General features: G+C 55.4%; 1 protein-coding gene across 4 annotated transcripts; it reads left to right on the top strand.

The window, feature by feature from the left end:
* The first annotated feature begins 1,097 nt into the window (after positions 1 to 1,097).
* Positions 1,098 to 6,891, top strand: SSTR2 (somatostatin receptor 2). Of its 4 annotated transcripts, none has more exons than XM_036407805.2 (3): positions 1,098 to 1,265; positions 4,860 to 5,028; positions 5,121 to 6,891. In XM_036407805.2, the coding sequence occupies exon 3, from the start codon at positions 5,212 to 5,214 to the stop codon at positions 6,319 to 6,321; it is 1,110 nt and encodes a 369-aa protein (XP_036263698.1). In that variant the 5' UTR covers positions 1,098 to 1,265; positions 4,860 to 5,028; positions 5,121 to 5,211; the 3' UTR covers positions 6,322 to 6,891. The 4 variants fall into 4 exon arrangements, with proteins under 4 accessions (XP_036263698.1, XP_036263696.1, XP_045426714.1 ...); XM_045570758.1 differs by lacking the exon at positions 1,098 to 1,265 and adding an exon at positions 3,920 to 4,272; XM_036407803.2 differs by lacking the exon at positions 4,860 to 5,028 and having other exon boundaries at positions 1,102 to 1,265.
* Positions 6,892 to 13,549: the final 6,658 nt, after the last annotated feature.

The following is a 13,549-nucleotide window of genomic DNA, read 5'->3' as shown; positions in this document are numbered from 1 at the left end:
CCCAGCTGACTGCTCCCATCCCCTATCCCTAGAGGTCCCCTCCCCCAGTCACTCGCCCATCTGGGACTAGGACTTTTCACTGGCGAATTGGAAATCAGGGAATAGGATGGGCAGGCGAAGGCAACCCAGCCCACTAGAAAGCTAGCTGGTGTTTGCTTTCTCTGTAAGTGTCTTCAGGAGGGTGTGTGTGTGTGTGTGTGTGTGTGTCCGTGTCCGTGGAGGGCGGTGAGAACAGAGAGGCTGCGGACTGATTACGACTTATTAAACTATTGGAACAGAGGCTGAATCATCGCAGTCAAAAAATAAACAGCTGCAACTTGATGCGCCATGCCTCCCACTTCTTGCTGCTTTCCCTGTGCTCCCTCTCAGCGGGGGGGAGGAGGAGGGGCCGTGCTGCTGGGACCAGCGGGTGCCGCCAAGGGGACAGCTGTGCGGCCACCGCCTGCAGGCCCCGTGGAGCCTGAGCCGGACAGGCCCTGTGGAGGTGGGACGGCCGGATGAGCCTGAGCCCCGCCTGCAGCGTGGGAGCTGAGTGCCCGCACACGGCAGAGGGGCGCTGGCCACTGCAGGGAGGAGAGCTTCCCCCGGGACCGTGTCTCCCTGTCCTTCCCGGGCCTGGCGCCAGGGCCCAGGGATGGCCCGCAGTGGACACAGCTCTGCACACTGGTCCGGCGGAGAGGTGCCCGAGCGCTCTTGGGTTACCCCGGTGCCACCCAGCTGCCTGGAACAGGCTGGCGACACAGCACAGGTTCTGTGAAATCGGAGGGAAGGCAGAGCCTTGGGGAGGCCGATTGACGTCGCTGGACCTTCCCCTCTCACCCTGCATGCAGCTCCCCTGCCCCCTCCCCAGCCCGCGCCCCATGCCTATGAGCTGTGCCAGCCTGCCACCTCCACCGCCACCGGCAGATCCTCCGCTCGGCTCACCCCGTCCTCCCACAGGACCCGACGGGCGGGGCGAAGCCGCGTGACGTCAGGGGGGCGTGGGGACTGTGCGAGGGGCTCCGGCTCCGGCTCCGCAGGCCAGTCCCGGCCACACAGCCGCCGGCGCCCGAGCGGAGCGGAGCGGAGCCGGAGCAGCGCTGGCGGTCTGCGCCCCGCTAGCAGCTCCCCTTGGAGCGAGGCAGGAGCGGGAGCCTGCAGGTGGGGCGCCCGGTGCGGGGTGCCCGCTGAGCTGCGGCGCGCTCGGGCCCGGCTGGGCTGGGGACAGCCGCTAGGTGCCGGCAAGCCGAGCTGGCGGATTGCGGGATTGCAGCGGGAAAGCAAAGGTGAGGTTTTCCTGTGTGTGTGTGTGTGTGTGTGTGTGTGTGTGTGTGTGTGTGAGAGAGAGAGAGAGAGAGAGAGAGAGAGAGAGAGAGAGAGAGAGAGAGAGGGAGAGAGAGAGAGAGAGAGAGAGAGAGAGAGCGCCGCTAGCACTGGGGCGGCGGGTGCATCTGCGCTGCATGCAGTGCGCACCTGGATGGCCGGCGTGCGGGTCCCGCTGCTCCCGGCAGCTTCCGTCCGGGGGCCACTTAGGGCGGGTGGAGGGGAACGAACGCCTGCGAGTGTTCCCGGCGTGAGTGCGGGCCGGGACCGCCAGTGCTGGAACCGACGTGGCTGCACAGCAGCCAGTAAGCGTGGCGTGTGCCCCGGTCCAGCCTCCGTCCCCCGGCCGAGCATCCAGGTAGCGGGTGCGATGGGACAACTTGCCTCCCAGCGCCTTTAAAAGGATAGCAAGGGAGGAAAGCAAGCTAGCGGCAGGGGTGGGGGCACTGCCGGGGCGCCTGTGGGCGTGCACCCTGAGATCCGAGCCCATGAGGACAGCTGGCAGAGCAGAGGGGGGCTGCTCTCTGGGGCTCCTCTCCCGGCCTGGCACGCCTGATGGTCTGGGGCCGCTTCCCTGGCGGAGAGCGCTCCCTGCTCCGCCCCGCTTCGCAGACAGACCTGGGGGCTCCCAGCAGGACCGTCCTCAGTTCCCCGTGTCCCCCTGGAAACACAGGGGATCCTCTAGGAAACCAGGGGTCTTAGGTCAGCGCAGGGGGGTGAGGGGGCGGCGGATGATTTTCTGGGTGAGCGACGGAACCAGTCTCTGTCCCTAGACGCGCTCTCCCCAGCCCTTCGGCCAGCGCTGTCTGCTTTTCGGGGCGCCCTCCCCTAGCGTGGCCGGGCAGCACGCTCTTGGCACTTGGGATAGTGTCCCCCTGTGAGGCCCCAGCCAACCCGGATCCACGGGGGGTTTAGGGAATTGGGGTGGGGCTGAATGAAGAAACGATATTGGTGAGAAAGAAAAAACTGAAGCTCAGTAGAATTGGGGATCACACACGCACACACGCACACGCACACACGCACACACGCACATGCTGGTCTCCATCCCAATGGCCAGCTCTTAGGCTGGTAACCGGGGAAGGGGAGGGGAGTCCTGAGGCCATTCTAACCTGCCCCCCAACAGAGCCAGGACTCGGTGTCCGAGGAAACCAGCAGCCAGCCATTTCCAGCGTCTCAGGATTCTGGGCTGGAAACATCAGAAAGCACCAAACTTCCTGTGCGTTTGGCTGGAGCACAAAGCCCCGGGCGCTGCCTGCCTGGCCCTGGACTCCACCTGCGGTGACGCAGCCGGCACTCGGAGGCCACAGGCCAGGGGCTTTACTGTCCGCGAAGTGAGAGTCATGGTGATTTAAACCTTTGTCTTCTTTGGAGGCGCTCTCCCACCCTGGCCCGGCTCCCTGGCTTTCCGCCACCTCCCCAGGCTCTGCACCCTGCCCACTGCTCTCCCTCACAAGTAGAGAAAGGCTATGTCTCAGTCCATTTCAGAAACAAAACAAAAAACTGCCCCGTACTGAGGGAGACGGTGCCCACAAAGGCAGTTGGGGCTGGAGGGCAGCACTCCCCTCCCTCGCATGTCTGCACCAGCAGCACCCCCGTCCCAAAGCACCAGGTCTTCGGTCTGACCCAGACGTGGGGGCGTGACTGGGCCCGTGACACAGACGGGACCCTGGACATGCTAGTGATTAATGACGCTCCAAGGCCGGCCGGTACACAGGGTCTGTGGAATTAAAATACCTGACAAGGAGATTAGAAATGACGGTGGAAATAACCCACGTTTATCCAGGGATAGGAAGATGGGTTCTTCACAGCTTCCGTGTTTAATACTGATGCTTTTTACCCAATGCAGACACGACATCCAAGGTCGTCCCCCCAGGTACTGGGCAGAGAGGCCAGCCACGAAGCCCAGACCATGGCTTAGAGAGTTGTGTGGTAGGGACATGGCACAGGACAGAGACGCAATGCGCCTGGACCGCACGGAGGGTTCGAGGCAGAAGTGGACAGGGTCCCCCAACTACTTGTGGCTACATCCCCTTTAAGTCATCAAAGGAGTAAGCTTTCTCTTCAGTATATATATTTTTTAATTTCATCGAGAAGGGAGAGGGAGAGAGATAGAAACATCAATGATGAGAGAGAATCACTGATTTGGCTGCCTCTTGCACGCCCCCTACTGGGGATGGAGCCCACAACCCAGGCCTGTGCCCTGACCGGGAATGGAACAGTCACCTCCTGGTTCATAGATCAACGCTCAGCCACTGAGTCATGCCAGCCGGGCAAAGGAGCAATCTTCAGTCTTCACTCAGGCAGGAAAAGTGCCCTGCTCAGTGGAGATGTGTCCACCAAGTGAACTATTTCCACTCAGTGCTAAACAATGCCATCCTTTTACCACCTTCCCTCCCTCTTCATATATCCAGGACCCCACACAAGCATTCTCCTTACACAGCCCCCTCGGAACTCTCCAGGAGCAGAAGGCATTCTTTAATCCTTTGTTCCTACCTCAATTCAAGACTCACCCTGAATGAGCTGGCTTCTTTCCCTGTCTCCCCTCCTAAATGATCACCTCCTAGAGGCACCAGCTATGTCCTGTTCAACCCTAGTGTCCAGAATAAAGAAGCCCCCATGGTGGTTTCTGAATGACTGCATATAGATTGTTGAATTATGTGATGAGCTATGGTTTATACCTTAGGCCAAGCCAATGGTAACATTTCCTCAGCTTGGAGAAGGAAAAGGGGAGTAAAAGTGCAGAAGACGTGGGTATCCTGTGTTCAGATCCCAGCTCCAACCGATTATGGGAGCAAGTCACTTAAACTCTCTAAGTCTCAGTTTCCTCATCTGTAAAATGGAATGAATACCCCCCACCTCCAAGGATGGCTGGGAAGATCAAGGGGGTGTGAATGATCTACATCAGTGTTTGGAACCTTCTCTTCAAGTCTGAGAATGAACGTGGCTCCTGTTTTTGGCAAATTCTCTGGGGTTTGAGAAGGCAAGCACTCTGGAACATTCCATGGGGGAGAACTTTAGAAAAGAGTTCTCCTAGGCATAGGGTATTGGAGAAACAAAAATAAACTAAAGCATACATTTTTAAAAGGGAAGCCAGCCAGATTTTTATTTAACACTTAAGACTATACATGGGTTCATGATGGAGGCAGATTTCAACACATTAGAGATAAATGAGATGATAGAGAAGAAGTGGGGGGCGGGGGGGAAGATAACAATTACTGAGCTCCGATTATAAGCCCAGCACAATGCTAGGTGTTTTCACATCCATTTCATCCTTTAACCTCCATGGCACCCCCATTTTAACAAATGAGGGTTCGAACAGTTAGGTACAAGGCAGGGGGTCCCATAGGCTCCGTGGTGGAACCCTGGTTTGTTTTACCTCCAAAGGCTGGGATTTTTCCACGCTGGATTGTCAGAATGGAAAAACTCCGAATAAGTCAGCAGGTCCGGGTAGATTTCCTCGTAGGAAAAGGCCAAGAGCGCCAGGGTCTGACCTCTCTGCCTTCTCCCAGTTTGGACCAGTTAACTTTTCTTAGGGATCAAAGGACATTCGTTTGCAGCCACAGTCATCCCCCACATGTGCGTCACCAGAGATGACAAGATAAACTAGGATAGCTTAACCCCAGCTCTTTGTCACTACTGGAAAAGCTCGAACATTCTGCACCCCGATGAGACGGCGCTGGTCGCTCTATGCCGATGGGGAAAGATAATGCGCCTTTCGACTGAAGGGTGTGTCTGCAAGGGGACACCAGAACTTGGGAAGCGGGTGAGCGTTTCTGTGGCCTCTGACTGATGAGCCAATCTTCCCTTTTCCCCTGCAGATGCCACAGTGGACCGTCTGCCTCCAGGACCCATTAAGGTGAGAGTAAGATCTCTGGCTGGTTGGAAGGAGCGTAAGCCTGCAAGGCAGCCATGGATACGGCCTATGACCTGCTCAATGGCAGCCAACCACTGCTTTCCTCTCAATTCAACCTCGACGGCTCAGTGGTGGCGGCCAACGGCTCAAACCAGACGGAGCCGTACTACGATCTGACCAGCAATGCAGTCCTCACGTTCATCTATTTCGTGGTCTGCATCGTTGGCTTGTGTGGCAACACGCTGGTCATTTACGTCATCCTCCGCTACGCCAAGATGAAGACCATCACCAACATTTACATCCTCAACCTGGCCATCGCCGATGAGCTCTTCATGCTGGGCCTGCCCTTCTTGGCCATGCAGGTGGCGCTGGTCCACTGGCCCTTTGGCAAGGCCATCTGCCGGGTGGTCATGACTGTGGATGGCATCAACCAGTTCACCAGCATCTTCTGCCTGACGGTCATGAGCATCGACCGGTACCTGGCTGTGGTCCACCCCATCAAGTCGGCCAAGTGGAGGAGACCCCGGACGGCCAAGATGATCAACGTGGCCGTGTGGGGACTCTCTCTGCTGGTCATCTTGCCCATCATGATCTACGCGGGGCTCCGGAGCAACCAGTGGGGGAAGAGCAGCTGCACCATTAACTGGCCAGGCGAATCCGGGGCGTGGTACACGGGGTTCATCATCTACGCCTTCATCTTGGGGTTCCTGGTGCCCCTCACCATCATCTGTCTTTGCTACCTGTTCATCATCATCAAGGTGAAGTCCTCGGGGATCCGCGTGGGCTCCTCCAAGAGGAAGAAGTCGGAGAAGAAGGTCACCCGGATGGTGTCCATCGTGGTGGCTGTCTTCATCTTCTGCTGGCTCCCCTTCTACATCTTCAACGTCTCCTCCGTGTCCGTGGCCATCGACCCCACGCCAGCCCTCAAGGGCATGTTTGACTTCGTGGTGATCCTCACCTATGCCAACAGCTGCGCCAACCCCATCCTGTACGCCTTCCTGTCCGACAACTTCAAGAAGAGCTTCCAGAACGTCCTCTGCTTGGTCAAGGTGAGCGGCACGGACGACGGGGAGCGGAGTGACAGTAAGCAGGACAAGTCCCGGCTGAATGAGACCACGGAGACCCAGAGAACCCTCCTCAATGGAGACCTCCAGACCAGTATCTGAGCCGCCCAAAAAAATCAATGTATGGCCGAGCTCTGCCCATGGGCACTGGGCTCCCTCCCCCCACCCACTTCCTTCCTGCCCCCCCATCACACCTGGCTTCTAGAATAGGGAATTGTTCAGTCTGAGTCCAATTCAGAGACCAGTGCTTGAGTCAGCTGGTCTGAATGAATGATTTGCAGTCAATTGACTGACTCCCTCTTAAAGGGAACTTTTCAGTGCAAACCGGCAATTCAAGAGGCGAGCAGGCCTTTGAAATGTGGAAGTTCGACAAAGACAGAAAGCTGTATTTGCGAGTTTGTGTGTTTGAGACCCACAATGTAATCTTGTGTTCTCACACTGATACCTGTATATTCCCATCTGGTTCCTGTACAGTCGTGACCTGTATTTCCTGTGCTCATATACGCGAGTAGCAAATTCACACGTGTACAGTACAGATGGACATAGGACAACCTGGGACCCGCAGCCATGGACGACATGTGAAGCCAATAAAGTGTAAGCGTCAGGGATCGTGCTGGCGTGGGTGGTATGTTCACGTGACCATATGTTTTTATAAAAAGCGATAAAGGAAGACATGTTTGCATTCTTGTTCTTACATGGCTCCTTAAGCCTCCAGCCTCACAAAACGTACCTGCCGTATGGCTTCATTCACTTCCTGTGTATTAGACCCACGGGAGAAGGTATCTGAGGACCCAGAACATAATTCCATGTTTCTTCCTCTTAGATATAATCAGACAAGTATTCATTGACCCGAAAGGACTTCAACGATAATGGTCATCAGCCATTGCATTTATAGGCAAGGCCTGCTTTGTTATAACAAAGAATTTGTTGCATTCTTTTTTCTTGTCAAATCGCTTATTTTCCCTTTTAAAAAAAATATGCTTTTATTGCTTTTTAAACAGAGGAAGGAAAGGGAAAGAGAGAGAGAAACAAGGTTGAAAGAGGAACATCATCAATCAGCTGCCTCCTGCACGACCCCTTCTGGTGATCGAGGTGCACCCCCGGCATGTGCCCCGACAGGGAATCCAACCCGAGACCTCTTGGTTCCTGGGTCAGTGCCTAACCCCTGAGCCACCTCGGCTGGGCGCTTACATTTTTCTTAGGGAGCCAAGAAAAAGGAGGGGTGGGGATCGCTAACATGAGAGGCAAAAAATAGACTCTAATTCTTATGGGGAAGTGATTTTAGCCTTTCCACCATGAAAACAAATGAATGAGAACAAAACAAGACCCATCTTTACGGGAAACAGAGAAATCGCGTGTTTTGTTTGTTGCTGTTTTTGTGCCAGACGTGGCTTCCTAATAAAAGAAAATGGAATTGCTATTCAGCCTCTCCTCCAAGGAGTGTTTTAGGAACGCCATACGAAGCTGGGCACAGGGAATCCCAGGCCGGCGGAAGCCCTGAAGACACCGTTTTCCCAGGTAGGAACCCAGGCGCCAGCCCACAAGCAGGCAGCATACAGGTGCCAGAGCTGGAGGGAGTCCCTCCTCACAGGTATGGCCACGCCCCTTCCCGCCCACCACCGCCCCACAATCAGCATCTGGCCTTCACTGCCACAGACTCTGCCATCCCTCAAAGCACTGTCATAGGCACTTCGCACCATCAATGGCTTTTTTTGGGGGGGTAGATGGGGGTTGAAATTGTCGCTGGGCTCATGTACAAGTAACAAGAAATGAAACGATGCCCACGTCAGGGGCTGGTCCCAATTGCCAGGGTGTGAAGACGGATACAGTCGGGTGTGTGTCAGGATGCCATCCTCTTGGGGCGAGCCGTGCGCCCAGATGGCACCCCGTGTACACAGGAGCCTTCCTCCCCTCGCCAGGGCTGCTGGGCTGTGCGGGTGACGGAGGACCCCTCTGTGGCCGCGGCGGCGGCTCACGCGCGACCTCCGTTCCAGCTTCCACATTACCCACCCCCCTCCTTCCCAGAAGTACTCGCTGTGGCCTGGAAAAACATGTTCACTAAGACTTATGAGAGCGAAATCCATGTAAAAATAAAGAGATCTTTCTGAGCCGAGCCCACAGGGGAAACGTGTTACATAAATTTCGGGCAGTGAAATCCCACGCGGTTGCTGCAGGAAAGCCGGCGGCAAGTTCAGCGCGGGATCCCCGGGCCGAGCCTGTTCCAGGGCCCGGGCGGGAAGGGCTGTGCTGCTTAGAGATCGCGTCGCCCTGTCCTCCGGGAAAGGCCTGTTGCGTGAGCATCATGATAGATCCTCCCTTCCCCCAGTTGATGGACAGACGTAAACCCCACCTGCGGCCGGACATTTCCTGAGCGCTGAACCACCCATCAGCACCTGCCGAATACCCTAAGCCCCCGATTCCTAAGTCCCTAGGTCCCTCATCATAGGCCTTACAGGAAGCCACCCATCAGCGTGTGCTGAGTGCCCTAAGCCCCGTCCCCTTTCCTCCCCTTAAAAAGTGCTTGTACCCCGGCCCTTGCTCTCTTCCACTCTCTCTCTCTCCCCGGAAGCAGTCGGCAGTGGTACTCTTCTCTTCAATAAAGCCTGTGTCCTGCCATCCCGGTCTCCGCCCTTCTCTATTTCGTCTTTCACATCAGACCCGCTTAGAAGAACTGGGACATGGCTTCCCGCCCTGGCCGCTCCAGCTGCTCGATGCCTGGGGCCTCCCGTGGCCTAAGCAGCAGTGACGGTCCCTGGACAGAGAAAGGGGGCGCACCATGGACCCCCAAGGAAGACTGGGTCAGCCCTGGGACAGGAGACACAGGTGTGCCAGGTCCTGACAGAGAAGAGATTACAAAGAGGGCGGCAGGGGAGGCCTGAGGGGTAACTGCCCGTCTCAAAGGGGAAGAGCGTGCTCAGCTCCCCACGACGCCCTGGGACACCGCCAGGCACCGCGGCGGTGCAGGGTGTCACTCGGGGCTGTGCCCCTGCCCTGGCAGGTGGCGGTGCACCTGGGTGGGTTCCTGTCCCCAGGCCAGGGACTGCGGTCAGTACTGAGAGAGCTGGCATTTCCCTCATGGGTATTATTTCCTAACGAGAAACCCAAATGGTTCTCGTAGGACATAACACAAGGCTTAGCTGCTTTTTAAACATTAATTAGCATCACACATTTAGGAGAATGGACTGGACGTCTAAATCTCTCAAGTTATCCTTCATTTTCCCCGCAGCTGGTGCCCACACACACACACACACACACACACACACACACGATGCAAGGCATACGTGTGAGGCAACAGAGCCCATGTTTGATTTCAGAAAAGGAGAGGGAGAGAGAGAGAGACATCAATGATGAGAGAGATTCATTGATCGGCTGCCTCCTGCACGCCCCACACCAGGGATGGAGCCCGCAACCCGGGCCTGTGCCCCGACCGGGAATCGAGCCGAGACCTCCTGGTTCATAGGTTGATGCTCAACCACTGAGCCATGCTGGCTGGACTCAATCTGTCTTTCCCAACAGGCTCTCTCGTATTTACAGTTAAAATCTGCCTCTTACAAAAATGCCTTCTCTTTTTGAGAAGTCCACGATGCCCCACATTTGAACGATGAAAAGGGAAGCTTGGTTTTAAAAAAATCTGGGTGGGAACCGAAGGGGAAGGACACGGCCGGCAGAGGCGCGGGGTCCTGCGGGGGTGACCCAGAGCCAGGCCCTCTCTTCCTCTCCCCTTCCCCCCACGGACACTGTGCAGCTCCGGCTCTGAGAGGCTCCGGCTCCGGCTCCCGGCTGGACAGGCCGCTCAGGAAGCCTGGCTCCTGGGGCTGCAGGAGGAAATCAGCTGCCAGCCACACACAGGGGCGCCCCACACCCCCCAGCCACACACAGGGGCACCCCAGCAGCCCCCAGCGCCCCACATCCCCCAGCCACACACAGGGGCGCCCCACATCCCCCAGCCACACACAGGGGCGCCCCACATCCCCCAGCCACACACAGGGGTGCCCCACACCCCCCAGCCACACACAGGGGCGCCCCACACCCCCAGCCACACACAGGGGCGCCCCACACCCCCCAGCCACACACAGGGGCGCCCCAGCAGCCACACACAGGGACACCCCACACCCCCCAGCCACACACAGGGGCACCCCACACCCCCCAGCCACACACAGGGGCACCCCAGCAGCCCCCAGCGCCCCACATCCCCCAGCCACACACAGGGGCGCCCCAGCAGCCACACACAGGGACAGCCCACACCCCCCAGCCACACACAGGGGCACCCCACACCCCCCAGCCACACACAGGGGCACCCCACACCCCCCAGCCACACACAGGGGCACCCCAGCAGCCCCCAGCGCCCCACATCCCCCAGCCACACACAGGGGCGCCCCAGCAGCCGCCCAGCTCGCCCTGCTCATGCTGAACTAAGTGACAGTGGACAGGTCAACTCCCAGAGCCGTTCAGAAGCCTCATCCCCGGGAAAAGTCTGCAGGCGAGTGTCCAGGGGCCCGAGAGCCGGCCCGGCTGGAAAGGTCAGAGTGTGCGTGCGCGCAGGTGACTTCTGGAGCCCTGTTTAGAGACAGTTTAATGTGCACGGTGCATTTTTGCTGAAGAACATTTACTTGAGATTTCATAGCCTCCCATCCCTCTGGCTGTCAGTCACCGATAAACAACAGCGTGTTTTTACAAACAATACATCAATCACTATCCAAGGAGAAGGAAAACTCCCTTCTCCCACTCTCGCTCTCTCCCCCATGGCATTTCACCCGACACACACACACACACACACACACACACACACCCCTGGCCCTGTCTGAGGTGGTGGGGGTCACAGCATGGCAGCCTTTGGGTGCTTTGCCACCGTCTCTGAAGGCTTGGTGGCGTCTTCTTTCTCCTCCTGTGCCCCATGGAACCAGGAAACCCGGGACATCCTGTAGAAGCCGCCAGCAGCCCCAGCTGCAAACACACTGTCAATTACGTGCCGTGATGGATGGCTTTAATATGTCAGGAATATGTGCACGTAACTTGATGTTCTTGTTATTCTCACGGTACTTGTTAACACGCATTCCTGCATGTCCAGCGCTGAGAGAACAGCAGCTACAACTGCTTTTGCTTTCAGATAAGCTGCAGCTGACTTGGAGTCTGCTTGTTTCCCTGTCAGCCAATGTACCTTTGCTGTTCTAATGGGTTGTATGTACTTGGAAGCAAAACGCAAACATTTCTTTTCAGCGACTTTTTCCTTTTGCAAGTGTCCTGTTTTATAAACCACCTTCTCATGAAACCGTACACTCGACGGGAGGGACTCAGGCGAAAGCCTGCTCCTTAGGCAGCGACGCGAACTCGCCTGTGAAAAGACCCCAGTGTTGGGAAAAGGGGAGAGTCTGAGATGACAGAACCCACACTATCCAGGTTTCCTAAAACACTGGCCTGGAAACTTAGAATTTTATAATTTGTTTTAATATCTAAGCCCTACGAAATGTCTTCTAGATGTCTTAGCAATCACTGGTTTGGTAGCAAAATAATAATAATAATAATAATAATAATAATAGTAAGCTTAAAAACTGACAACCACTGATGAGTTCTATTATGTCCATAGACTGATTTTTTAAAATTGATCTCTTTATTAAAAACTAAAGGCCTGGTGCATGAATTCGAGCATGGGTGGGATCAGGCCGGTCTGGCCCGATCAGAGCTGATTGGGGCCGGCTGGCCAGAGGGAGGGGCTGCAGGAGGTTGGCCAGCCGGCCCCACCCATGAGCAGGGCCAATTGGGGTCTGGCCAGGTGGGAGGACTGGGTGAGGCCTCGGAGGTTAGCCAGCCCTGCCCCTGATGGGGGGACCAATCGGAGCCAGGGCCAGCCAGGAGAGGGGCCGTGGGTAGTTGGTCAGCTGGATGGGTGGGCGATCAGGGGTGGGGCCAGCCAGGGAAAGGGGCAGCGGGAGGTTGGCAGCTGGTCCTGCCCTTATCAGGCTGGTTGGCCAGCTGCAGTGTGTGCCATAGCGACCAGTCGTTCTGATCCTTCTGTTCTGATCCTTCTGGCCGCTTGGCTTTTATATATAGAGATTTTTTAATTTTATATATATATATATATATATATATATATATATATATATATATATATATATATATTAGTTCAGAGAAGAAGGGACAGGGAGAGAGAAAACATCAATGATGAGAATCACTGATCAGCTGCCTCCTGCATACCCCCTACTGGGGACTGAGCCCATACATGCCCTGACCCAAAATCAAACCATGACCTTCTGATTCATAGGTCAACACTCAACCATGAGCCAAACAAGCCCAATTTTTAATGGCCCTGTCTGATTTCTTCTCGATTTTGTAACCTTGATCAAATAGTACAGCTCAATCACTGTAAAGCAGATGATGAAACAGTGTCTGAAAATGCTACAGAGACCTGCCAGGTCTGGCTGACAGCAAAACCGGTCAGAGAAAAATGTCAAGATTTTTCAAATTAGGTCAAAGAAAACAACTATTTTTTTAAAATCATCTTCTCATTTTCCTTTCACTCAAAATAAAAATGTAACAGAAATGTCCAAATGCTTACAATGGAGTCTTAACCACAAATTCGACTGCTAAAATCCAAAAAGAGAATTAGTACATTGTTTGAGTGCTCAGAGTGTTCCAAGCCTTGTTGGAAATACTTTATACATGCCCTCTGCCCCCAGGCCCCTGGAGAGCCACCCCAGCTTGAGTCCCCAACTGCAATACCTTTATTTTTTAATATATATTTTATTGATTTCAGAGAGGAAGGGAGAGAGAGAAACCTCAATGGTGAGACTCACTGATCAGTTGCCTCCTGCACGCCCCACCCTGGGGATCAAGCCCAGAACTCGGACATGTGCTCTGACTGGGAATCGAACCATAACCTCCTGGTTCATAGGTCGATGCTCAACCACTGAGCCACACCAGCCAGGCAGCAGAGACCCACCTTTAGGCAAAGGGTAGGAAGCAGTGTGGGAACCATCTCAATGTTGCTCAGAATCGTTTGGCCCCTCTGATGGTTTCTTGATGTCCTCAAGTTTTCTTTGAAGCTAAGAATTGACAAGGCAGACAAATCAAGGACTTTAGAGTCAGATTGGCCAGGGCCTGAGGACAGACTCAGCTGAGACTACCTGCGTAATCTCAGACAGGTTCCTTGGTCCTCCTGAACCTGTTTTACCGATCGAGTGAGGGTAAGACCACCTTGGTTGCAGGATTATTGCAAGAATTAAAGGTGAGCTGAAACCGGTTTGGCTCATTGGATAGAGCGTCGGCTGGGGATGCAAGGGTCCCAGGTTTGATTCCGGTCAAGGGCATGTACCTTGGTTGCGGGCACATCCCC

The sequence above is a fragment of the Pipistrellus kuhlii genome, unplaced genomic scaffold (genome assembly GCF_014108245.1).
Source record: "Pipistrellus kuhlii isolate mPipKuh1 unplaced genomic scaffold, mPipKuh1.p scaffold_m20_p_37, whole genome shotgun sequence".
Classification (NCBI taxonomy): Eukaryota; Metazoa; Chordata; class Mammalia; order Chiroptera; family Vespertilionidae; genus Pipistrellus; species Pipistrellus kuhlii.
This window is presented reverse-complemented; position numbering and strand designations above follow the sequence as displayed.

Excerpts from the sequence above, each read along its gene's own strand:
- SSTR2 (XM_036407805.2), top strand. The coding sequence starts at position 5,212 with ATGGATACGGCCTATGACCTGCTCAATGGCAGCCAACCACTGCTTTCC.